This window comes from Tachyglossus aculeatus, chromosome X2 (assembly GCF_015852505.1).
Source record: "Tachyglossus aculeatus isolate mTacAcu1 chromosome X2, mTacAcu1.pri, whole genome shotgun sequence".
Classification (NCBI taxonomy): domain Eukaryota; kingdom Metazoa; phylum Chordata; class Mammalia; order Monotremata; family Tachyglossidae; genus Tachyglossus; species Tachyglossus aculeatus.
Genome location: NC_052100.1, coordinates 15,950,532 through 15,975,339, shown reverse-complemented (window position 1 = coordinate 15,975,339; position 24,808 = coordinate 15,950,532). Strand labels below are relative to the sequence as shown.

At 46.0% G+C, this 24,808-nt stretch overlaps 1 protein-coding gene across 1 annotated transcript in view; it reads right to left on the bottom strand.

Moving 5' to 3' along the window:
* CDYL2 (chromodomain Y like 2) overlaps positions 1-9,868 on the bottom strand; it is an 89,435-nt gene extending 79,567 nt beyond the window's left edge. Inside the window, exon 1 of the mRNA XM_038770654.1 lies at positions 9,745-9,868. Within this exon, the coding sequence (XP_038626582.1) occupies positions 9,745-9,768 (24 nt within the window). The 5' untranslated portion in view covers positions 9,769-9,868. The remainder of the gene's footprint in view (positions 1-9,744) is intronic.
* Between the last annotated feature and the right edge of the window lie 14,940 nt (positions 9,869-24,808).

Here is a 24,808-nt window from a genome sequence, read left to right as displayed (position 1 = left end):
ACAAATAAATAAAATTACATATCTATATGTAAGTGCTGTGGGGCTGGGGGTGGGGGGGTGAGTAAGGGGAGCAAGTTAGGGTGATGCAAAGGGCATGGGAGATGAGAAAAAGTGGGGCTTAGTCTGGGAAGGCCTCTTGGAGGAGATGTGGCTACAGTAAGGCTTTGAAGTAGGGGAGAGTACTTGTCTGTTGGATTTGAGGAGAGAAGACATTCCAGGCCAGAAGCAGGATGTGGGGCCAGGGGCTGGTGGTGAGACAAGCCAGACAGAGGCACAGTGAGAAGGTTAGCACCATAGGAGTGAAGAATGTGGGCTGGGTTATAGAAGGAGAGAAGCGAGGTGAGGTAGGAGGGGGCAAGGTGATGGAGTGCTTTAAAGCCAATGTTGAGGAGTTTTTGTACATTCCCTCTCAATTTGTATTTCAGGTTCCTCCTCTGCCTCCCACCCCATAATTGAGAGTCCCTCAAGGAGCATTCCTGAGTCCCCTTCTACTCTCCCTTGGAGAGCTCATTTGCTCTCATGGGTTCAACTTCCATCTCTATGAGGACAGTTCCCAAATCTACCACTCCAGCCCTGACCTCTCTCCTTTCTCTGCAACCTCACATTTCCTCCTGCCTTCAGGACATCTCTCTTCTTCTTTTTCAAATGCCATCGAGTCATTTCTGACATAGAGACTCCATGGACACACCCTCTTCAGAACGTCCCATTTTCCGTCGTAAGATTGTTCTGGTATGTATATTCATAGAGTTTTCTTGGTAATTATTAAAGGCCACATCTTCTCCAAGAAGTCTTCCCTGACTAAGCCCCCCTCTCCTCTTCTCTCACTCCCTTCTGCATCACCAACTTGCTCCCTTCATTCACCCTTCCTCCCATCCTCACAGCACGTATGGATATATCTTTATTTATGTATATTAATGTCTGTCTCCCCCTCTAGACTGTGAGCTTGTTGTGGAGAGGGAATGTGTTTGTTTTTGTTGTATTGTACTCTCCCAAGCACTTAGTACAGTGCACACAGTAAGCATTCAATAAATACAATTGAATGAATGAATGAATGAATGAATGAATGAATTCTCCCTCTTGGCCTGCAATTCCCTTCCCCTTTCTATATGCCAAGCCATCACTCTCTCCACCTTCAAAACCTTATTAAAGTCACATCTCCTCCAAGAGACCTTCCTGGATTAAGCCCTCTTTTCCCCACTTCTCTTGCCCTTCTGCATTGTCTATGCTCTTGGAGGGTTGGGCATTTAGTATTTGCCTCACCCTCAACCCCTCAAACACACAACACAACACATATCTGTAAATTCTTTATTTGTATTAATGTCTGTCTCCCCAACTGCACTGTACAACTCTGTTGTATTGTAATAATAATAATAATGGTATTTGTTAAGCGCTTAGTATGTGCCAAGCACTGTTTTAAGGGGTGACCTACCGGACTCCTATCTCTCCCCAGTCTAGTTCATACTTCACTCTGCTGCCCAGATCATATTTCTAAAAAAAAAATTCAGTCTATATCTCCCCACTTCTCAAGAACCTCCAAAGACTGCCCATCCACCTCTGCATCAAACAGAAACTCCTTACCTTTGGCTCTAAAGCACTCAATCGGCTCATCCCATCCTACCTCACCTCACTGATCTACTACAGCCCAACCCGCACACTTCGCTCTTCTAGCGCCAGCTTTTTCATTGTGTCCCCATTTCATCCTTCTCACTGCCATCTCCAACCCCACATCCTCACCCTTGCCTGGAACTCCCTCCCCCTCCATATATACCATACCACCATTCTACCCACCTTTAAAGCTTTAAGGTCACATCTCCTCCAAGCAGTCTTCCCTACTCAAGTCCTCTTTTCCCTTACTCCTTCTCTCTTCTGTATCATCTATGCACTTGCATCTGTACTCTTCGGTCACTCAACATTGTCCCCACCCTCTGCCCCACAGCACTTAAGTACATGTCCATACCTTATTTATTTATATTAATGTCTGTCACATTAATGTCTATATGTCAAGTGTTGCTGTAGTTGCTGGGATAGATGGAAGTTAATCAGGGTGGATAAAGGCCTGGTCCCACATGGGGTTCACAATCTAAGTAGGGGGGAGGATAGGTATTGAATACTATGCAACTGAGGAAACTGAAGCCCAGAGGCATTTAGTGACTTGCCCAAAAATCACACAGCAGGCAAGTGGCAGAGTGGGAATTAGAACTCAGGTCTCCTGACTCCCAGGCCCATGTTTTTTTCCCCACTAGGCCATGCTGTTCCAATATAAAACACAGTTCTCTCCTGGAACTGGGCCTCTCTAATCACTCCTCTGTTCCATTTGCTGAATCCTCTTCTGCCTCTCATTCTCCTAACTTGTAAGCATCCCATAAGATTTTGTTTTAAATACCTCTCTCTTCTCACATCCACTCAAACTAATTAGGGTCAGGGTTAGGGTTAGGATTAGTCGGGAGACATCTGCTCACAACTTCGGTTACCAGCTCTATGAAAAGACTCCCAAATCTACCTCAGTTGCACTCTGCTGCTCAGCTGCTCCACAATCTCACATTTTCTCTTGAATCTAGGACATCTCAACATGGGTCCCTCATCAGCATTTTAAACAACTCGTCTAAAACTGACTTCCTCATTTGCACTCCCACAATCCTCTCCTCCTAACTTTCCAATCGAGATCGACAGCACCACCATCCTCCCTGAACAAGAAACCATCATCCTTGGTAGTTGGGGATGACAACTTTTAGACTGTGAGCCCACTGTTGGGTAGGGACTGTCTGTATATGTTGCCAACTTGTACTTCCCAAGTGCTTAGTACAGTGCTCTGCACACAGTAAGCGCTCAATAAATACGATTGATGATGATGATGATGATGACACCAAGGATGATGGTTCCTCCACAACATTTCCCAGATCCGCTCACCCTTCTCCACCTAAATGGCTACCAACCTGGTCCAGGCTCTTGTTATACCCTGGCTAAAAAACACTGCCTCCCTTCTCACTGGTCTCCCTCCCTCCAGCCTCTCCCTTCTCCAGTCCATACTTCATTCTGTTGCCTGGCGTTGTTCAGCTCAGATCTCTCCACTCCTCCAAAACCTCTAAATAAATTACCCATTTCTCTCTGCATTAAGCAGAAATTCCTGACTACTGGCTTCAAAGCACTCCACCAGCATTTTCCCTCTTATTTGCCATGCTCCAGACCATTCTCTTGGCTCCTCCCACTCTAACCTTTTCACTCTGCCTCCTTCTTTTTTCACCTGTTCCACTGGGTACCTGGTGCACTAGCTAGCAAACACTAGCAGCAAGATACCAATACTGAGCCTGCATCAGTCCAGGGCAGACCATCTGGTCATCTCTGGAACTGCTCAAGGAGAAGGCTCACAAATACTAGCATCAACAAAAGGATCTTCCCCCGGAAAGGGGTCCAGCATACTATCATCAAAAGGCAAAAGCATCAATACTGTTTACATAACAACAAGAGGAATTTTCTTCAAGATAGGGTTCCCCACATGTTCCCACATTCTGTCATCTAAATAAAAGGAGGAACCTGCTCAGCATGCAGGACTCTCTGGTAAACTGGGAACTACCTGGAGGAATCTGGGTAGCATTTGGGCTTTTGTATTTTTTTGGCTATAGAGAGAATAAGCAGTGGCTGCATAGTTATGTGTCTACCAGATTATGCTGGGAAGCTGCCCCCTGGCATGAGCCATGATCCTTGGTGTGTGGTCCCTTTGGTGATGGTTAGCTGTAGGACAGTCCTGTTATCTGAGTGGGTCAGTGGTAACTGTTACCCTTGCCCTCCTCAGGCTTGGGCTCCGTGGCAGAGATAAGCCCCGGACTTGGAGGCCTGCAAAAAAAGCCCCTGCTGTGCAGAAGTTTTCCCCATTGCTCCACCCCTCCCTGGCTCCAAACTGTGGTGGGGGTTGAGCTCCATGGTGTGGGGCAGGAGATTCAAGCCACATTGTTGTCCCCATGGGCCAAGGTGGTCCCGCAGTGTAGAGAGGGGTTTCTGAACTGCTGATGCCATCAGTCCTCTCCCCTGTCCCCTTTTTGCCTGCAATGCCCACCAAGGGCCTGAGATGCTTCAGAGCGCCTCCGTGGGTTCGGCAAGTGTCTCTGTGCTTGCGTGCAGCACCTCCCACCCACTATCAGTCCCGGGCCCAGCTCAGATGTCTGACTGGCTCCAGTGGCCCAGGACTGGCGCCCCTTTTCCACCCCACCCCCAGCACTGGGGTGTCATATTGTGTTCCCCAGCCCCACCTCCAACCCCCACCCACCACAGCTTGGAAATTATCTTAGTGCCCCATGTTTCCCCAATGCCTTGGTATTTTGGGGGTGCCCCCTGCCCCCCTCCCAGGCTACATGGCTCTAAAATGGAAGATCAGGTCACGAGGTGGAGACAAATGGAAGGTTGGAGGAGGGACAAAGAGTGATGAATGGGGACCATTGGAGAACGAGGGATGCCACCTTCATGCTCAACCACCAGTGAGGAGCCATGGAACCCAACAGACAGCACGAGGACTAATGAGGGTTCGCTTCTGTGGAAGCATCTTCCGGAGGGCCAAGGGGAGCTGCCTGGGTCAGCTTGGGGTGGGTTTATACAAATGAAAGGATGTCAAGACCCTGCCCATGTAAGTGGCCCATGCTCAGCTTGTGCATTGCTCAGTGTCTGGACCAGCGGTGCTGTGTTGAGCCCTCCCGTGAGGGAGTGGGATTAAAGGCACCTGATTGTCTTTGCATTCTCTATGCTACACCTCATCGGAAACATTAGCAGTAACACCTCCCTCCCTCCCCTTCCTCCTGCCTGTAATGTCCTCCCTAGTCAAATCTTCCACACTCCTTATCTTTAAAATACACTTCCTCCTAAAGACATTCTCTGATTGACCTCCCTCCTAGGTCCTAACAATCTAACCCCCACCCTTAGCACTAATATAGCTCAACTTTTGCTAATGTGCATTCTCATTTTTCAATTTATCCTGCCATCCTCCTGCTACCAAGAGACATAATGTTGTACTTCCCCTGCTCTCACTATTTGTAAATAATTTTGTCTTTCTTTCTCTCCTATTAGATTGAAAGCTCATTGAGGGCACTAACCATGTCTTCTACTTTTATTGTATTGATTAAATGGTATTTATTGAGTGCCCAATAAGAACTGTTAAGGATGCACTATGTGCCAAGCACCGTATTAAGCACTAGGGTAGATATACAAGATTAATAGGTCAGACAGTCCCTATCCCAGATGGGGTTTACAGTTTAAGTAGGAGGGAAAACAGGTTTTGAATTCCCATTTTTCCAGATGAGGAAACTGAGGCACAGAGAAGTTCATTCATTCATTCAATTGTATTTGAGCACTTACTGTGTGCAGAGCATTATACTAAGTGCTTGGAAAGTACAATTCAGCAATAAAATTGTGTCAGACAAGGCCAGGTAGAGCAAGAATCAGAGACTAGGCTGTCTTAAAGGAAAAGGGTTAGGATATTGGTCAGAGACAGAGGCAAAGTAGGTGGGAGAAGATTGACTTTTGGAATTCAGCCCACTTACTGTTTGCCAGGCACTGTACTAAGCGCTGGGGTGGATACAAGCAAATCAGGTTGGACACAGTCCCTGTCCCACGTGGGGCTCACAGTCTCAATCCCCATTTTACAGATGAGGTAACTGAGGCCCAGAGATGTAAAGTGACTTGCCCAAGGTCACACAGCAGACAAGTGGCAGAGCTGGGATTAGAACCCACAAACTCCTGACTCCCAGGCTTGTGTTCTATCCACTACACCATGCTGCTACACCTCTTAAATATTGGCCCTTTACCGACATGTTCTCCTGCTGCCTGGAACGATCTCTACTTCAAATCTTCAGGCCACAACTATGCCTATCTTCAAAGTTTGCTGGAAATCCCACTTCCTCCAGGAAGTCTCATCCAAGGAATTTTTTTCACCTCAGATTGAACCCTCCCTAGCAATTTACACATACTGCTAAGCATTTTTTCATTCACATTTTAATTTCTTTTTCCTCCTAAATGTAAACAATTTTGTGTCTCCCCCCATTTGATTACAAGCACTGTGATGGCATGGATAGTCTCTTTTATCATACACTCCCAAGCACTTAGTTCAGTGCTCTGCACACAGTAGGCACTCAAAAAATACTGACTGATGATGACTGAGGTTCATCTATCCTCCTAAACTCCTTTTCCAACACATTTATTGAGTCAATCAATGGTATTTATTGAGCTCTTACTGAGTGCACAGCACTGCACTAAGTGCTTGGGAGAATACAGTACAACAAAGTTGGTAGACAAGATGTCTGCCCACAAGGAATTTCCAGTCTAAAGGGTAAGACAGACAGTGAAATAAATAACAGAGAGGGGAAATGGAGAGTGTAGGGATAGGTTTAAAAGTGCATCCCGCAAATCTATCCCATAAGAAGCCAAGAATATATGCAATGTTTAATCCCATGGCTTGTCCATCCAACCATCCATCCATATATAAAGCCTTTGACAGTGAAAGCATGATTTTTGCCACAAAAGGGGGGTGGTAGCCCCTGAACTAGCCCATTCCTATGTTGCTGTATGACCCACAGAACAGCACTGACTTTGTGAAATGATGCTCCTATGACTTTGGGCAAGTCCCTTAACTTCTCTGTGCCTCAGTTACCTCATCTGTAAAGTGGGGATGAAGACTGTGAGCCCCACATGGGACAACCTGATCACCTTGTATCCCCCCGTGCTTAGAACAGTGCTTTGCACATAGTAAGCACTTAACAAATACCATCATTATTATTATTATAGACTGTGAGCCCTTCAAAGGACAGAGTCCATGCCTAATTCCCACCTGTGTATTAGTTCAGTGCTTTGCATATAGTAAGTGCTTAACAAATAACCTGAATATTCTTTCCTGCCACATAGTACAGTGATCTGCACACAATAAGTGTTTAAATACTATTACTACTACCTTTTAATTATTTTCCAGTGCTTAGTACAGTGTTCTGAATATAGTAAGCACTTAATAAATACTATTACTAGTACCTGTGCATTCTTTCCCAGTGCTTAATAATAAGAATTATTATTATTATTATGGTATTTGTTACACATTCACTATGTGCCAAGCACTGTTCTAAGTACTGGGGTAGATACAAGGTAATCAGGTTGTCCCATGTGGGGATCACAGTCCTAATCCCCATTTTACAGATGAGGTAACTGAGGCACATAGAAGTGAAGTGACTTGCCCAAGGTCACACAGCAGATAAGTGGTGGAGCCTGTCAACCAAGCAAGCAAATCAAGCAAAAACTCCTCACTCTTGGTTTCAAGGCTCTCCATCACCTTGCCCCCTCCTACCTCACCTCCCTTCTCTCCTTCTACCACCCAGCCTGCACCCTCCGCTCCTCTGCCACTAACCTCCTCACTGTGCCTCGTTCTCACCTGTCCCGCCATCGACTCCCAGCCCACGTCCTTCCCCTGGCCTGGAATGCCCTCCCTCCATACATCCGCCAAGCTAGCTCTCTTCAAAGCCTACTGAGAGCTCACCTCCTCCAGGAGGCCTTCCCAGAATGAGCCCCCTTATTCCTCTCCTCCTCCCCATCCCCCCATCTACCCTACCTCCTTCCCCTCCCCACAGCATTTGTATATATTTGTACAGATGTATTACTCTATTTTACTTGTACATATTTACTATTCTATTCATTTTGTTAATGATGTGCATATAGCTATAATTCTATTTGTTCTGACGATTTTGACACCTGTCTACATGTTTTGTTTTGTTGTCTGTCTCCCCCTTCTAGACTGTGAGCCCCTTTTGGGTAGGGACCATCTCTATATGTTGCCGACTTGTACTTCCCAAGCGCTTAGTACAGTGCTCTGCACACAGTAAGCACTCAATAAATATGATTGAATAAATGAATGAATGAACCCACATCCTCTGCCTCCCAAGCCCGTGCTCTTTCCACTAAGCCACACTTCTCTTAGTAAAGAGACCTGCACACAGTAAGCGCTAAATTACCACCATTACTACTGCTTCTGTCATTTCACTCTCCTGCCATCAGACCATTTTTTCCTTGTGTCCAGAACCAATTTAACTGTCCCTTAATGATGTCCACCCCACCTTCCTCCTGCATAAGTTAAGTGACTTGCCCAAGGTCCCACAGTAGGCAGGTGGTAAAGCTAGGACTAGAACCCAGGAACTCTGACTCCCAGACCTTTGATCTTTCCACTAGGCCATGCTGCTTCTGTACTGTGTACACAGCAGTGACCTAAGAGCTCTTAAAGAATACAATAAAGGAAAATAATCAATCATTTTTATTGAGCATTAACTTGCTCAGAGCACTGTCTAGGCACTTGGGAGTGTACAAAATAGCAATAAACAGACACATTTCCTGCCCACAATAAGCTTATAGTCCTTATCTCTCAGGGGGCTCACAATCTAAAAAGGGGCTGGGAGATTGATGGGTGACACATGAGGGTAGATAAAGACAAAACAAAATAAGTATACCAAGTACTTTGTACAGTGCTCTGCCCACAGTAGACACTCAGTAACTACCATGGATTGATTGATTAATGTGCACTGGCAGCTCCCAACACTTTGTAGTCTCTGGGTTTGCGTGAAGATGGACAAGATATGGACCTCCAGATTCTCTTCTGATCCTGAGGATCCAGAAAACCTCCTTCCTTCATGAGAAGCAGCATGGCTCAGTGGAAAGAGCCCGGGCTTCGGAGTCAGAGGTCATGGGTTCGAATCCTGACTTTGCCACTTGTCAGCTGTGTGACTTTGGGCAAGTCACTTCACCTCTCTGTGCCTCAGTTCCCTCATCTGTAAAATGAGGATTAAGACTGTGAGCCCCATGTGGGACAACCTGTTCACCTTGTAACCTCCCCAGTGCTTAGAACAGCGCTTTGCACATAGTAAGCGCTTAATAAATGCCATTATTATTATTATTTTGTTGCCTGAAGAGTGTCCCAGGAAAGAAAAAAGGAACTTTGTTTGCCCTTAAGTCTCTCACATAGATCCAGTAGCCTAATAGAGGAGAGAGGCATGGACTAGCAATGAAGTCAGTCTTTAACTATCTCACAAACAAAGCTTCAGAAGACAACCCTGCCCAGCTCACTTCAAATTACTCTCACCCAGGTTGATTCACTGAACCTTTGAATGACCCACTGCTTCTTCCTGCCAACACACTCTCTTCCTCTCCCAGTACCATGCCAAAGGAACAAGACAGATTCACTCTGCATCACTAGATATTCCAAAAATGCCCAATCTCTCCTTAAAGTGGGAGTTATCCTCAGCATTTTACACTCAGCAGCAAATTCAGCCAGTACAGTATAGTAGTAATAGTATTTATGAAGCACTTATTGGATGCAGAACCCTGGAAGAGAAGGCACACTTGGAAGTTAGACAGTCTCTGTCCCTCGGGGGGCTCACAATCTAATGTACAGTCTACTTTACATTCTCTATCAGTACTGCAGCTCACATCTTGTAGCAACACCTCCAATACTGCAACTTCTCCCTCTTTCAAGATCTGCACATCCCACAAAGTCGACTGAGAAAGAGAAGTGGGGAGGAGGGATGAAGCGTCTCTCTCTGATCCTCTCTCCTCCCAAATTTCCCACCCTTATGCCATCACTCTCCTCCTCCCCTCTGCCAATTTTTGGTATGGCAATTTCCCCCACATTTCAAGAACAAAAAGGCTCCTCTAACGTTTCCCAAACCAAGCCCACCACTCCCTTCCCAGCCAGCTGATATTTGTAAGCTTTCAGTTTCCCGAGCTATACAGTACCTCATAAAGGTCCCCTGATGCCATACTGGGTTGTGGAACTTGGGGCGCTCTCTCTCTCTCTCTCTCTCTCTCTCTCGTTGCAGAATCACAGGCTCTGAGATTAGCTGTGCGCAGAATCCCAGTGAGAGGCAGTGGTGCGGGCGTAAGTAGCAACAGCAGCCGTGACAGCAGCCGCAGCTCTGGAGCACAGGCAGCAAAATGAAGCTGCCCGTGATAGCAACCACAGCAACAGCTACAACACTCCCAGGCGCTACCTCCATTTAAGCCCCTCCCCACAACCCCTTTCTGCTTCCTCCTACCCTCCCTTCCTCGCAACAGATCGGATCTCATCGTACTTCTCTTATTGGCCCCTAAAGGAAGGGGAGAGTTCCTCGTTAACCCACATATGCTACCGTCATGACTGCCCCAAGAGCCGCACCAGGCATCTGGTGCAATGAAGAGCAAAGGGCACTCTGTCAGGGCCCCTATCAATTAAGCAATCAATCCTATTTAGCGCTTATTCTGTGCAGAGCATGTACTAAGCATTTGGGAAAGAACAATAGAGATGGCAGCACGTTCCCTGACCTCAAGGAGTACAATCTAGCAGAGGAGACAGGCACCAAAATAAATTACACACAGAAAGAAGTAACAAAGCTTAAAGATATGGAAATAAGTGCTGCCGGGGAGAAGGGGTGGAGTATTACACTCGAGGGTGAGGACTCCATTGCATAGGTGAGGCAGTAGGGTGGAAAGTGAAAGGTTAGTTAGGAAAGTCTTCCCCCGAGTCAGGGGGAGACTGTCCACACTGTGGGGAGCGGGGAGTGGAAAGGATGGAGGGTTTAGAGAGAGAGTAGTTTATTTCCATTGGAGCAGCCCTGCTCCTCAAAGGGCTGTGAAGCTGAAAATACAATGCACGATAGTTTGGGGGAAGAAAAAAAAGCAAATCTGGGACCTGGTAGTCAATATTTCCCCTTCCTTTCATTCCTCCTCACCTAGGACATCACATCTGGCTCCTTGAGCAGTTCAATCAGTGCCACTTACTAGCTGTACTTAACACCAAGTGGTCAAAGGCAAAGTCCTGGAACTACCAGCAAAGCTGGGTTGAACATGCGAAGAATCCAATAAATCCCAGTATTCCTGGTAGTTCCAAGAGATTACTACTCCTCCACCTCATACAGCTGCCTGTATTCCACAGAGGGTAACAAGGGTCCTAGGAACCCCACGCAGAGACTCCAATTTACAAGTCTAATCTCTTTAAACAAGAAGCAGCCTAGCCTAGTGGAAAGGGCACAGGCCTAAGGGTCAGGGAACCTGGCTTCTAATCCCAGCTTCGCCACTTGCCTGCTGGGTGACCTTGGGCAAGTTGCTTTACTTCTTTGTGCCCGTTTCCTCATCTGTAAAGGGTAATTTGATATATGTTCTACCTCATACTGCGGGACAGGGACTAGGCCTGATCTGATTATCCTGTATCTACCCCAGGGCTTAGAACAATGCTTGGCACAGTTAATGTTAAACAAACACTTCTAATATATTTTATTTTTTAATGAAGCAGCCCATTGACACCTTATATTCCAGGGCCCACCTGTTACAGCATAATCTAGCAAGCCAACACTCAATACAGTGAAGATGCTCATATTATTAACATTGGCTCATCCTATTAACAGACTCCATCCACCAGTTCCGAACCAAATGCTGGGGTCTCTGCCCTTTCTTTGATCCACTGTACCTAAAGTCTCTTTCACAGGCTCCTCCTCTGCCTTACACCCCCTAACTGTGGGGACCCCTCAGGGCTCAGTTCTGGGTTCCCTTCTATTCTCCATCTACACCCACTCCTTTGGAGAACTCACTTGCTCACATGGTTTCAACTACCACCACTATGTGGATGATACCCAAATCTACATCTCCAGCCCTGATTTCTCTTCCTCTCTGCAGTCTTTCATTTCCTCCTACCTTCAGGACATCTCTATTTGGATGTCCTCCCATGTCTAAAACAGAACTTCTAATCTTCCCACCCAAACCCTGCCCTCCCTCTGACTTTCCCATCACTGTATATGGCACCACCATCCTCTCTGCCTCACAAGCTCATAACTTTGGCATTATCCTCGACTCTCTCTCATTCAACCCACATATTCAACCCATCACTAATTCCTGTCAGTTCAACTTTAGCAACATCGCTAAAATCTGCCCTTTCCTCTCCACCCAAATTGCTACCATGTTAATACAATCACTCATCCTATCCCACCTGGATTACTGCCTCAGCCTCCTTGCTGACCTCCCTGCCTCCTGTGTCTCTCCACTCCAGCCTATACTTCACTCTGCTGCCCGGATCATTTTTCTACAAAAACATTCAGGCCACGTTTCCCCAATCCTCAAAAAACTCCAGTGGTTGCCCATCCACCTCTGCATCAAACAGAAATGCCTCATCATTGACTTTAGGAGAAGCAGAGTAGCTTAGTGGATAGAACCTGGGCCTGGGGGTCAGAAGGACCTGGGTTCTAATCCTGGCTCTGTCACATGTCTGTTGTGTGACCTTGGGCAGGACACTTCACTTCTGTGGGCTCCAGTTACCTCATCTGTAAAATGGGGATTTAGAGTATGAGCCCCATGTGGGACAGAGACTGTGTTCAACCTGATTAACTTGTATCTACTCTGATGCTTAGAACAGTGCTTGGTACATAGTAACAAGTACCACAATTATTATTATTACTTAAAGCTCTCACTCACCTTGCCCCTACTTTCTCCTCTTCTACCACACACTTCACTCCTCTAATGCTAATCTTCTCACAGTACCTCGAGCTTGTCTATCTTGCCGCCGACCTCTTGCCCATGTCCCGCCTCTGGCCTGGAATGCCCTCTCTCCTCATATCTGACAGAAAATTACTCTTCCCCGCTTCAGAGCCTTATTGAAGGTACATCTCCTCCAAGAGGCCTTCCCTGATTAAGCCCTCTTTCCTTTTCTTCAACTCCCTTCTGCATTGCCCTGACTTGTTCCCTTTATTCATCCCTCCTCCCAGCCCCACAGCTCTCATGTACGTATTTGTAATTTATTTATTTATTTATATTAATGTCTGTCTCTCCCTCTAAACTGTAAGCTCGTTGTGGGCAACGAATGCGTCTGTTTATTGTACTCGCCCAAGCTCTTAGTACAGTGCTTTGCACACAGTAAGCACACGATAAATATGATTGACTGACTGACTAAAGTCTGAAGGAGTGTCCTGGTGCTCAGGGCCCAAGGTTACACAAAGGTTAAGCTGTTCTCTTAGCTCTCAGTCACTTTTCAATTTTCAAATCTGTCCAATCAGTGGTTTTCAGAGTGTTGCTAAGTGGAATCCGAAGACCTTCCTGAGCAGCTATCTGTAGGTCGAACAGCAGAGGGCAGGCTTCCTAGGTAGGAAATGAGCACTCAGCTCTGCAGGCCTGCTTTTGGTGCTGGAGCTACTAGTCTTCCTATCTTCTCCGTGTCGTTCCCATGGTGAAGGATCCAACTCACTCTAGTTCTGGTTAGCGCACAGTCCTTGCCTTTATGACAATTCGCATGCCTCGTGGTTGATATTACTCCCCTCCTCAAAAATCTCCAGTGGCTACCAATCAATCTGCGCATCAGGCAGAAACTCCTCACCCTGAGCTTCAAGGCTCCCCATCACCTTGCCCCCTCCTACCTCACCTCCCTTCTCTCCTTCTACAGCCCAGCCCACACCCTCCGCTCCTCCGCCGCTAATCTCCTCACCGTACCTCATTCTCGCCTGTCCCGCCATCGACCCCCGGCCCACGTCATCCCCCGGGCCTGGAATGCCCTCCCTCTGCCCATCCGCCAAGCTAGCTCTCTTCCTCCCTTCAAGGCCCTACTGAGAGCTCACCTCCTCCAGGAGGCCTTCCCAGACTGAGCCCCTTCCTTCCTCTCCCCCTCATCCCCCTCTCCATCCCCCCCATCTTACCTCCTTCCTTTCCCCACAGCACCTGTATATATGTATATATGTTTGTACATATTTATTACTCTATTTATTTATTTATTTTACTTGTACATATCTATTCTATTTATTTTATTTTGTTAGTATGTTTGGTTTTGTTCTCTATCTCCCCCTTTTAGACTGTGAGCCCATTGTTGGGTAGGGACTGTCTCTATGTGTTGCCAATTTGTACATCCCAAGTGCTTAGTACAGTGCTCTGCACACAGTAAGCGCTCAATAAATACGATTGATGATGATGATGATGATTAAGTTTGGGAATCAAGAATGCTGATTGAGCCCCAACTCCAACTCAGTTATTGCCTCTCTGAAGCAACTGTCTCTGCTGCAAGACTGACACAGAAGAATTGCAAGAGAGCAAAGCCAGGACCTGCATACTGCATTTGTAGACCTTATTCATTTATGTCTTCAGCTGTCCTTCAGGGTTTGATGAAGACACTACCCAGGGGAACTTTTATCAATGAATATGTGCATGACTAATAAAGCCTATGTGTGACAGACAATTCCTTCAACACAAAGTGCAGATTTAGACTACCCCCTGTTATGCTGTAGTTTTTGCTGCACCAAAGGACTGCCCTACTCCTGACTGGCAGTTCTACTTTAAGAAAGTTACACTCTTTCTAGTAGCTGTATGCAGGTGGCCTCACAGCTGTCAAAAGCTCTACCAAAATGTGTAGGGTTTTGCTTCATTGCAACTGTAAAACATTTCTTCTATACTCCCCATATACCCCCACTTCAACTCACCAAGCATCAGTTCAGGAATCCTGCTGTGGTCCAACGTCCTCACATATCTTGCCCAGTCTCGTCTTGTCTTATGCTGTCAAGTTGTCTCTGACCCATAGTCATGCTATGGGCACATCTCTCCCAGAACGCCCCACCTGCATCTGCAATCGTTCTGGTAGTGTATCCATAGAGCTTTCTTGGTAAAAATGTGGAAGTGGTATACCATTGCCTCCTTCTGTGCAGTAAACTTCAGTCTCCACCCCTGACTTTCTCCTATGCCACTGCCCAGCACAGATGAGTTTTGACTTGTAGCAGATTGCCTTCCACTCACTAGCCACTGTCCAACCTAGGAATGGAAGTCCAGGTGTGAACCTAAGGGGTGAATCTTGCCCAGAGGAGGTATGATATGATGAGGATTGCTTTGAAACTGGTAGGCTGTAAGAGTTTCAGGGTCTCAGTGTTTGCAACCTTATCTTGCCAGTTGATGTTAGGTGTCGTATTTTGGGGGTGTAGTATTTTGATCGAGAGCTCCAAAGTGGCAACTGTAGTAAACCCAAAGCCTCACAGCCATACAATAGAAGGTTGGACACTTTAGTTACTAGCCTCCCAAATGACATACTAACCTTCTTAATTCAGTGTTCTACCTTTTTGTCTATCCTTGCATCACTGTACAATGTGCTGTCTAGGTAGCAAGTTCAATCCTGTGTCACCAGTGCTTGTGGGGAGAGACTTGCCAAGTCCAGACTGATGCATAACTCAGGCTTCAGAACAATTTTCAGTATACAGCACTTTGCATTTCTGCATTTCTTCTTGTTTGTGTGATTCTAGAGCACAAATGACAATGTATATCTATAGATGGTCTTTCATAATTGAAGATGGGTGTGAGTGTACCTGAAAAGAAAAGCAGTGTGGCCTAGTGGAAAAAACATGGTCCTGGAAGTCAGAGGACCTGGGTTCTAATCCTGCCTCTGACACAGGTCTGCTTTGTGACCTTGGGCAAGTCAATTAACTTCTCTGTGCCTCAGTTAACTCATCCGCAAAATGGGGATTAAGACTGTGAACCCCACATAGGACTTGGACAATGTCCAACCCGATTAGCTTGTATTAGCTTAATATAGTGCCTGGCACATGGTAAGCACTTAACAAATACCATTAAAAAAACAAAAAGGCCAGTGAGGGACTGTCAATCCCAACTCTACCGGGCAACACAAAGACTGTCACCTGTTCTCCTAATAACTGTGGTATTTGTGAAGCACTTACAGTGTGCCAAGAACCCATTGTTGGGTAGGTGCCGTCTCTATATGTTGCCGACTTGTACTTCCCAAGGTGCTTGGTACAGTGCTCTGCACACAGAAAGTGCTCAATAAATACAACTGAATGAATGAATACTAAGCTCTGGAGCAGATACAATATTAGCAGACTGGACACAATACCTGTTCCACAAGGGATTCACAGTTTAAGGAGGAGGAAGAAGAGGCATTCAATCCCCATTTTACAGATGAGGAAACTGAGGCAGAGAAAAGTTAAGTGACTTGCCCAGGGTCAAAGAGAAGGCAAGTAGCAGAGCCGAGAGTAGAACCCAGGTCTCCTAACTCTCAGAGCAGTTCTCTTTCCCCTAGATCACACTGTGCTTACTTCGTGAATGCCTTGGTGCTGTTTTGTTTTTTGTCTTTTATCTTTCATGATCCTCCTAAATGATTCTTGATTTCAGCATGCCAGCCTGGCCTGTTTGGTGCCATTGTCTCCCAACATTCCACCATAATATGGGGTTATCTGAGGTTGCACTTTACTGCATCCTTAAAGAGCAAAATTATACTATTACTGGGTCAGACTGATGGTCCATCAAACCCAGAATTCCATTCCTGGCAGGAAGCTTCCAATGGGGTGAGTGAGTGTGTGTGTCTTTAGTTTTAAACCTGCCTCTGTTTCATTTTCCATTCATTTCCTGATGATATGCCACATTCGGTTGGTCTCTTTGGCTTCTGAAATACAGTGGACCAATAATTTTCCATCATCATGGAGTCACAATTTGAAATTAATTTATTTCTGCCTCAGTTTCTTCATCTATAAAATGGAGATAAGCTAGCTGTTCTCCCTCCCTCCTAAATGGTGAGCCCTAAGTGGGACAGTAATTGTGTCCCATCTGATTATATTGAACTTATCCCTCTAGCATAGTGCTTGGCCCATAAAAATAGTTTAATAGATACTATCATTATTATTGAAACCAGTCCTGGTACTGATCCCTGGGAGACCCCACTATTTACTTTTTTTCCATTCATAAAGGTGGCCATTTGTCCTGCTTTTTATTTCCTATCTTTTAAGCAGTCTTCAATCCATGACAAAAATTGCCTCCAATTCCATGATTACTCAGTTTTTTTATAAGAGTCTTTGGTGCCACAGGCCTTTAGCAAATCTAATCATATTATGTCTATTTGTTTCTTTAGCCACATGCTTGCTGGCCTCTTTCAAAGAACTACAACTGTTTAGTGAATCACAGGTTGGAGTTGGCTTTAAATTCAAAAAGTTCTATGAGGGAAATGCTCAGAACAGCTTAGTGGACAGCAAAGGACCCTGATGTACATGGTGGCTTTAGGGATGTTCTGGAACATACTGGGTGAATCCCACAAGGGTTTTCAGCCTGCTATTTATTTGGGGTAAGGGCTGAGAATGTCAATGTTACACAGAGGAGAGAACAGAGCAGGCCTCATGGTCCAAGTTTCCTGGAATGGAGGATGGTAGGGAGAGAGGGTGTGGTTGGGGAGTTGAGGGAGGAGAGGAAACAAGACAGTTCAATTTAGCAATTTTGTTGTGCTCTCTCATATTAACAGGCTCCTTGTGTCCTCTGTGGACTGTCTCTTCCACCTCTTTCATAGCTGTTCCTTTCCCCACATTCTCAAATGGTCCTTTGCTCGCCTTCACTGCCTTACAGTCCTCTAGACTGTAAGCTCACTGTGGGAATGGAATGTGCCTACCAACTCTGTATATTGTACACTCCCAAGCATTTAGTACAGCACTCTGCATGCAGTAAGTGCTCAATTAATACCACTGATTGAAATGAAGCCATAACCCATGCCCCCACAGTATCTAATACCAGAGGAGTTACAACTGGCCTGATACCACCCATTCTAGCCCCAACTTTGGCCCTGGACCTAGGATTAATGGGACTCCAGGTGGTCCAGCCCCACTGGGTCCCACCTAGATATGTTGGGCCTGTCTTCCTTTCACTCGCAAGTCCCAGAAACCCATGGCCTGGCAATCAATCAATGATATTTATGGAGTGCTTTCTCTGTATACAGCACTGTACTACGTGCTTGGACAAGTACAATGGAGTTAGTAGACATGATCCCTGTCCACAGAGAGCTTAAAATCTAAGACACTAAAATACATTACAGGTAGGAGAAGCAACCAAGAATAAAGATTTGTACATAAACACTAAAGCAGTGGGGCGGGGTGAGTATCAAAGACCTTACTTAGAGGGTAAGTTCTCAACAGCAAAGATGATGCAGTAGGCTGGGAAAATTGTGTGTGCGTCATGGGGGGAGCTGAAAGATTAGTCAGGGAAGGCTTCCTAGAGGAGATATAGTAGAGCTTTGAAGACGGGTAGTGTAGTGGTGTGTTGGATGTGAAGAGGGAGAAAATTCCAGGCTGGAGGAAGGTGTGAGTGAAGGGTCAACAGTGGGAGAGATGAGAGCAAGGTACAGTGAGCAAGTTGGTTTTAAAGGAGTGAAGTGTAAGGTCTGGGTTGTAAAAGGAGAGGAGCAAGGATAAGTAGAGAGGTGAGAATTGAGTACCTGAAGGCCAATGGTGAGGAGTTTCTGCTTTACACAGAGATGGATGTACAACTATTGGAAGATTTTGAGGAATGGGGAGATTTCCACAGAATGATTTTTTTAGGAAAATGATCTGGGCAGCAGAGTGGAGTATGGCTGGGGGAGGAGAGAGGCTAGAGGGAGGGAGATCAGCGAGAAGGCCGATGCAACACCATAAACTATGGGTCTAGCCCAAGATTAGTCCTATCTGGTATAAAACCGGATGGATAACCACCTTACTCTCAATCGATCGGTCAATCAGTAAGTGATATTTGGTGAGCACCTACAGAATGTAAGGCACTGAATTAAGCTGTTGGAAGAGTATAACAGAAGTAGGAAACTCATTCCCTACCCTTAAGGAGCTTACCATCTAATAGGGGAGACAGACAAAAATTACCTACAAAGAGTACACATGCCATTTGTGTGTTGAATGGCCTTACCATGGTTAGGGGAGTGTTTGCTAACTCCCCAATTTTTCCTTCTAATAACTCACTTTCGATTTGTCCTTAGAGACAAGAAAAGCTAGTCTCTTATAGGTAGGTGAGGACCAGGTGAAGATAACAGTTGTTCACCAAATCCCTTAACAGGATGAGGACACACTCACAGAAACTTGAGGGTGGTTAACAAACATGTAACGTTGGCATTATCTTGGACTCATTTTCTCATTCAGTAAATCAATCAGTGGAATTTACAGAGCACTATACTAAGCACTTGGGAGAGTACAACAGAATTAGCAGACATGTTCCCTGCTTATAACAAGGAGCTACCTATATAGTCAATCTCTCTCCAAAATCACTAAAATCCACCTTTCCTCTCCATCCAAACTGTTACCACACTAATCCAATCACTTATCCTATCCCTCCATGATTATTCATTAATTCATTCAGTTGTATTTATTGAGCACTTACTGTGTGCAGAGCACTGTACTAAGTGCTTGAGAAAGTACAATATATCAATAAACAGACACATTCCCTGCCCACAATGAGCTTCCAGTCTAGAGCAGGGAAGGCAGACATTAATATAAATACATAAATTGCAAATATGTATGTAAGTGTACATGTACATATGTACATGAGAAGTAGTGTGGCTTAGTGGAAAGAGCACAGGCTTGGAAGTCAGAGGTCATGAGTTCCAATTCCAGCTCTGCCACTGATCAGCTATGTGACTCTGGGCAAGTCACTTGACTTCTCTGCTCCTCAGTTACCTCATCTGTAAAATGGGGATTCAGACTGTGAGCCCCACCGGGGAAAACCTGATTACCTTGTATCTACCCCAGTGCTTAGAACAGTGCTCAGAACATAGTAAGCGGTTAACAAATGCCATCATTATTATTATTATTATTATTATAAGTGCCATGGGGCTGGGAGGGGGGAAGAACAAAGGGAGCAAGTCCGGGCAAAGCAGAAGGGAGTGGGAGAAGAGGAAAGGGTGGTTTAGACAGGGAAGGCCTCCTGGAGGAGATGTGCCTTCAATAAGGCTTTGAAGGCGGGGAGAGTAATTGTCTGTCGTATTTGAGGAGGGAGGGCATTCCAGGCCAAAGGCAAGAGGTCAGTGGAAAGATAGGCAAAATTGAGGCAGTGAGAAGGTTAGCATTAAAGGAGCTAAGTGTGCAGGCTGGGTTGTAGTAGGAGAGAAGTGAGGTGAGGTAGGAGGGGCAAGGTGATGGAGTGCCAAATGGTGAGGAGTTTTTGTTTGGTGCAGAGGTGGATGGGTAACCACTGGAGTTTTTTTGAAGAGTGCGGTGACATATCCTAATGTTTCTGTAGAAAAATGATCCGGGCAGCAGAGTGAAATATGGACTGGAATGGGGAGAGGCAGGAGGTTGGGAGGTCAGCAAGGAGGCTGATGCAATAATCCAGGAGGGATAGGATAAGTGATTTTATTAACATGGTAGCAGTTTGGATGGAGAGGAAAGGGTGGATTTTAATAATGTTGTGAAGGTGGAACTGACAGGATTCGGTTCATATAGATTGAATATGTGAGTTGAATGAGAGAGAGAAGTCAAGGATAATGCCAAGGTTACAGGCTTGTGAGACAGGAAGGATGGTGGTGCCTTCTACAGTTATAGGAAAGTCAGGGGGAGGACAGGGTTTGAGTGGGAAGATAAGAAGTAGAAGGGAGATGGGGTGATAACCGGAGGGATCCATGGGATCAAGGGAGGCTTTTTTTTTAGGAAAGGAGAGTCATGGGCTTGCTTGAAAGCAGTGGGGAAGAAGCCATTGGAGAGCAAACAGTTGAAGATGGCTGTTAGGGAGAGAAGAAGGGAGGGGGCAAGAGTTTTGATAAGGCCCATTGAGGTGCCTCATTCTTCAATTTGGTAATGGACACTAGGGACTTGGGCTTTTCTTCATTCAGTGATTAGGAGAGTAGCATACAATAGACTTGGTAGACACGATCCCTGACCACAAGGATCTTACAGTCTAGAGAGGGAGACAAATATTCAATATTCACTCCAGATACTACTCACGGTCATCTACTCTCCACCCCCAGGTCCCACCTTCAATTTGTTGAGCCATTTTGATCCCTTGCTCACATTTTTTCTCTCTTCCTCCATCCCTACACTGGTCCTTGGGGACTTCCCTAACCATATGGATGTCCCTGATCCTGCCCGCTTTCTATCATTCCTCAACTCTACTGACCTCCTCTTCCATCCTACCTTGTCCACTCACCAACATGGACACTCATGAAACTCCTCACCCTGGGCTTCAAGGCTCTCCATCACCTCGCCCCCTCCTACCTCACCTCCCTTCTCTCCTTCTACAGCCCACCCCGCACCCTCCGCTCCTCTGCTGCTAATCTCCTCACCGTACCTCGTTCTAGCCTGTCCCGCCATCGACCCCCGGCCCACGTCATCCCCCGGGCCTGGAATGCCCTCCCTCTGCCCATTCGCCAAGCTAGCTCTCTTCCTCCCTTCAAGGCCCTACTGAGAGCTCACCTCCTCCAGGAGGCCTTCCCAGACTGAGCCCCTTCCTTCCTCTCCCCCTCATCCCCCTCTCCATCCCTACCCATCTTACCTCCTTCCCTTCTGCACAGCACCTGTATATATGTATATATGTTTGTACATATTTGTTACTCTATTTATTTATTTATTTATTTATTTTACTTGTACATATCTATTCTATTTATTTTATTTTGTTAGCATGTTTGGTTTTGTTCTCTGTCTCCCCCTTTTAGACTGTGAGCCCACTGTTGGGTAGGGACTGTCTCTATATGTTGCCAACTTGTACTTCCCAAGCGCTTAGTACAGTGCTCTGCACACAGTAAGCGCTCAATAAATACGATTGATGATGATGATGATGATGACACACACTCGATCTCATCATCTCTAGTTACTGTACAATCCCTACCCTCACTAACTCTGAAATCCCTCCATCTGACCACAACCTCATGACCTGTCTTCTCTCCTACACACCACAACCCTGAAAATCTGTTCTGCTCTCCCACAGAGACCTCCGATCCACATTTCCCCACTCCTCAAGAACCTCCAGTTGTTGCCCAACCACCTCCATGTAAAACAAAAATTCCTCACTATTGGCTTTAAAGTACTCAATCACCTTGCTTCTCTCCTACTACAACCCAAGCTGCACACTTCGCTCCTACTGCTAACCTTCTCACTGTACCTCAATCTTGTCAATCTCACCACCTACCTCTTGCCCACGTCCTGCCTCTGGCCTGGAATGCCCTCCCTCCTCATATCCGACAGACAATGACTATCCCCCTCCTTCAAAGCCTTACTGAAGCACATCTCCAAGAGGCCTTCCCTGACTAAGCCCTCCTTTCCTCTTCTCCCACTCCCTTCTTTGTCGTCCTGACTTGCTCCCTTTAGTCATCCCCCGCTCCCAGCCCCACAGCATTTATGTAAATATCTGTAATTTATTTATTTATATTAATGTATGTTTCCCCTTCTAGGCTATAAGCTTGTTGTGGGCAGAGAATGTGTCTGTTTATTGTGATACTGTACTCTCCCAAGCACTTAGTACAGTGCTCTGCACACAGTAAGTGCTCAGTAAATACAATTGAATGAATGAATGACCACATCCAATTTTCTCGTCATCATGTCCCATTTAATCTCCATACCCAAACTACCTCCCCTTGACCATCAAATTGATGCTCTCAATATCAACCTCTCTACTGAACTCTACTCATTTGCTCCCCTGCCCCTTTGTAATCTTGTACCACTACCCCACAGCCCTGTGCATTAGCTGCAGAATGCTGCAGGCAGAAATCCAGATATCAGGCTCACCTCAAGTTCATCCTTGCCTGCTGTAACTCTGTCCTCTCCTGTGCCAGGAAAAATTATTTCCCTGTCTTTATTGCCTTCCATGCCCATTGCCTTTGCCAGCCATTTAACTCATTCCACCAATCTTCTATCCCCCCACATCCCCTATCTATTGCCCTAATGACCTGGCCACCTACTTTACTAAGAAAATGGAAACCATCAAATGTGATCTCCCTAAAATACCCCCTGCTCCTCTCCAGTCCCTCCCTCCTCCTGCACCTTCTTCAACTCTCCCATCTTTCCCACCAGTATCTCAAAAAAAAAGTCACCTGCCTTCTCTCAAAATTCACCCCCTCCACCTGCACCTCTGACCCCATTCCTTCACATTTTACCAAAGCACTTGCCCTCTCCTTCCTTCCCCTACTTACTGCCATCTTCAGTCGATAATGGCTTTTCCCCCACTGCTTTCAAGCATGCCCATGTCTCCACTATCTGATAAAAAACCTTCCCTTGAACCCACGGCTCCCTTCACTTATCACCCCATTGCCCTCTTGCCATTCTTCTCCAAACTCTTTGAGTGAGTTGCCTACAGCCACTGTCTCAAATTCCTCTCCTCCAATTTTCTCCTTGACCCCCTCCAATCTGGCTTCCGGCTCCTTCACTCCATTGAAACTGCCCTCTCTAAGGTCAGCAGTGATCCCCTTCTTACCAAATCAAATGACCTCCACTCCATCCTAATCATCCTTGACATCTCAGTTGCCTTTGACACTGTTGACCACCCCCTTCTCCTAGAAACATTATCCAAACTTGGCTCCTCTCCTGGTTCTCCTATCTCTCTGGCCGCTCATTCTCAGTCTCTTTCATGGCTTCCTCCTCTGCATTTCACCCCCAAACTGCAGGAGTCCCTCAAGGTTCAGTTCTGGGTCCCCTTCTATTCTCCATCTACACCCACTCCCTTGGAGAACTCATTTGCTCCCATGGTTTCAACTACTACCTCTATGCAGATGATTCCCAAATCTACATTTCCATCCCTGATCTCTCTCCTTTTCTGCAGTCTCACATTTCCTCTGGCCTTCAGGACATCTCTACTTGGATGTCCTGCAGTCACGTCAAACTTAACATGTTCAAAACTGAACTCCTTATCTTCCATGTCCTTCCCCTGACTTTCCCATCACTGTAGATAGCACCATCATCCTTTCTGTCTCAAAAGTGCGGAACCTTGGTGTTATCCTTGACTCAGCTCTCTCATTCAACCCCCATATTCAATCTATCACTAAATCCTGTCAGTACAACCTTCACAGCTTGGCTTTGTGGCAACATCACAGGCTTGGGAATCAGAGGTCATGGGTTCTAATCCCAGCTCTGCTACTTGTCAGCTGTGTGATGTTGGGCAAGTCACTTAACTTCTCTGTGCCTCAGTTACCTCATCTGTAAAATGGGATGAAGACTGTAAACCCTCCCGTGGGACAACCTGATCACCTTGTAACCTCCCCAGCGCTTAGAACAGTGCTTTGCACATAGTAAGCGCTTAATAAATGCCATTATTATTATTATTATTATTATTCTGTGGGCCTCAGTTACCTCATCTGTAAAATGGGGATTACAACTGTGAGCCCAACGTGGGACAACCTGAATACCTTGTATCTACCCCAGTGCTTAGAACAGTGCTTGGCACATAGTAAGCACTTAGCAAATACCACTATTACCAGCGCTTAGAACAGTGCTTCACACATAGTAAGTGCTTAACAAATGCCATCATTATTATTATTATTATTCACAACATCACCACTCACAACATTGCTAAAATCCTTCCTTTCTTCTCCATCCAAACTGCTACCATGTTAATCCAAGCATTTATCCTATCCTGCCTCGATTACTGCTGACCTCCCTGTCTCCTGTCTCGCCCCACTCCAGTTCATATGTCACTCTACTGCCCAGATCATTTTTCTACAGAAATGCTCAGGATATGTTTCCCTATTCCTCAAAATATTCCAGTGGTTTCCCATCCACCTCCACATCAAACAAAAACCCCTCACCATTGGCATTAAAGCACTCCATCACCTTGCGCTCTTCCTACCTCACCTCGCTACTCTCCTACCACCACCCAGCCCACACACTGTGCTCCTCTAATGCCAATTTATTCACTGTACCTCAATCTTATCTATCTCACTGCCAACCTCTCACCCACATCCTGCCTCTGGCCCAAAATACCCTCCTTCTTCATATCCGACAGATAATCACTCACCTCACCTTCAAAGCCTTATTTAAGGCACATCTCCTCCAAGAGGCCTTCCCCGACTAGGCCCTCATTTCCTCTTCCCCCACTCCCTTCTGCATCACCCTTGCACTTGGATTTGCACTCTATTCAC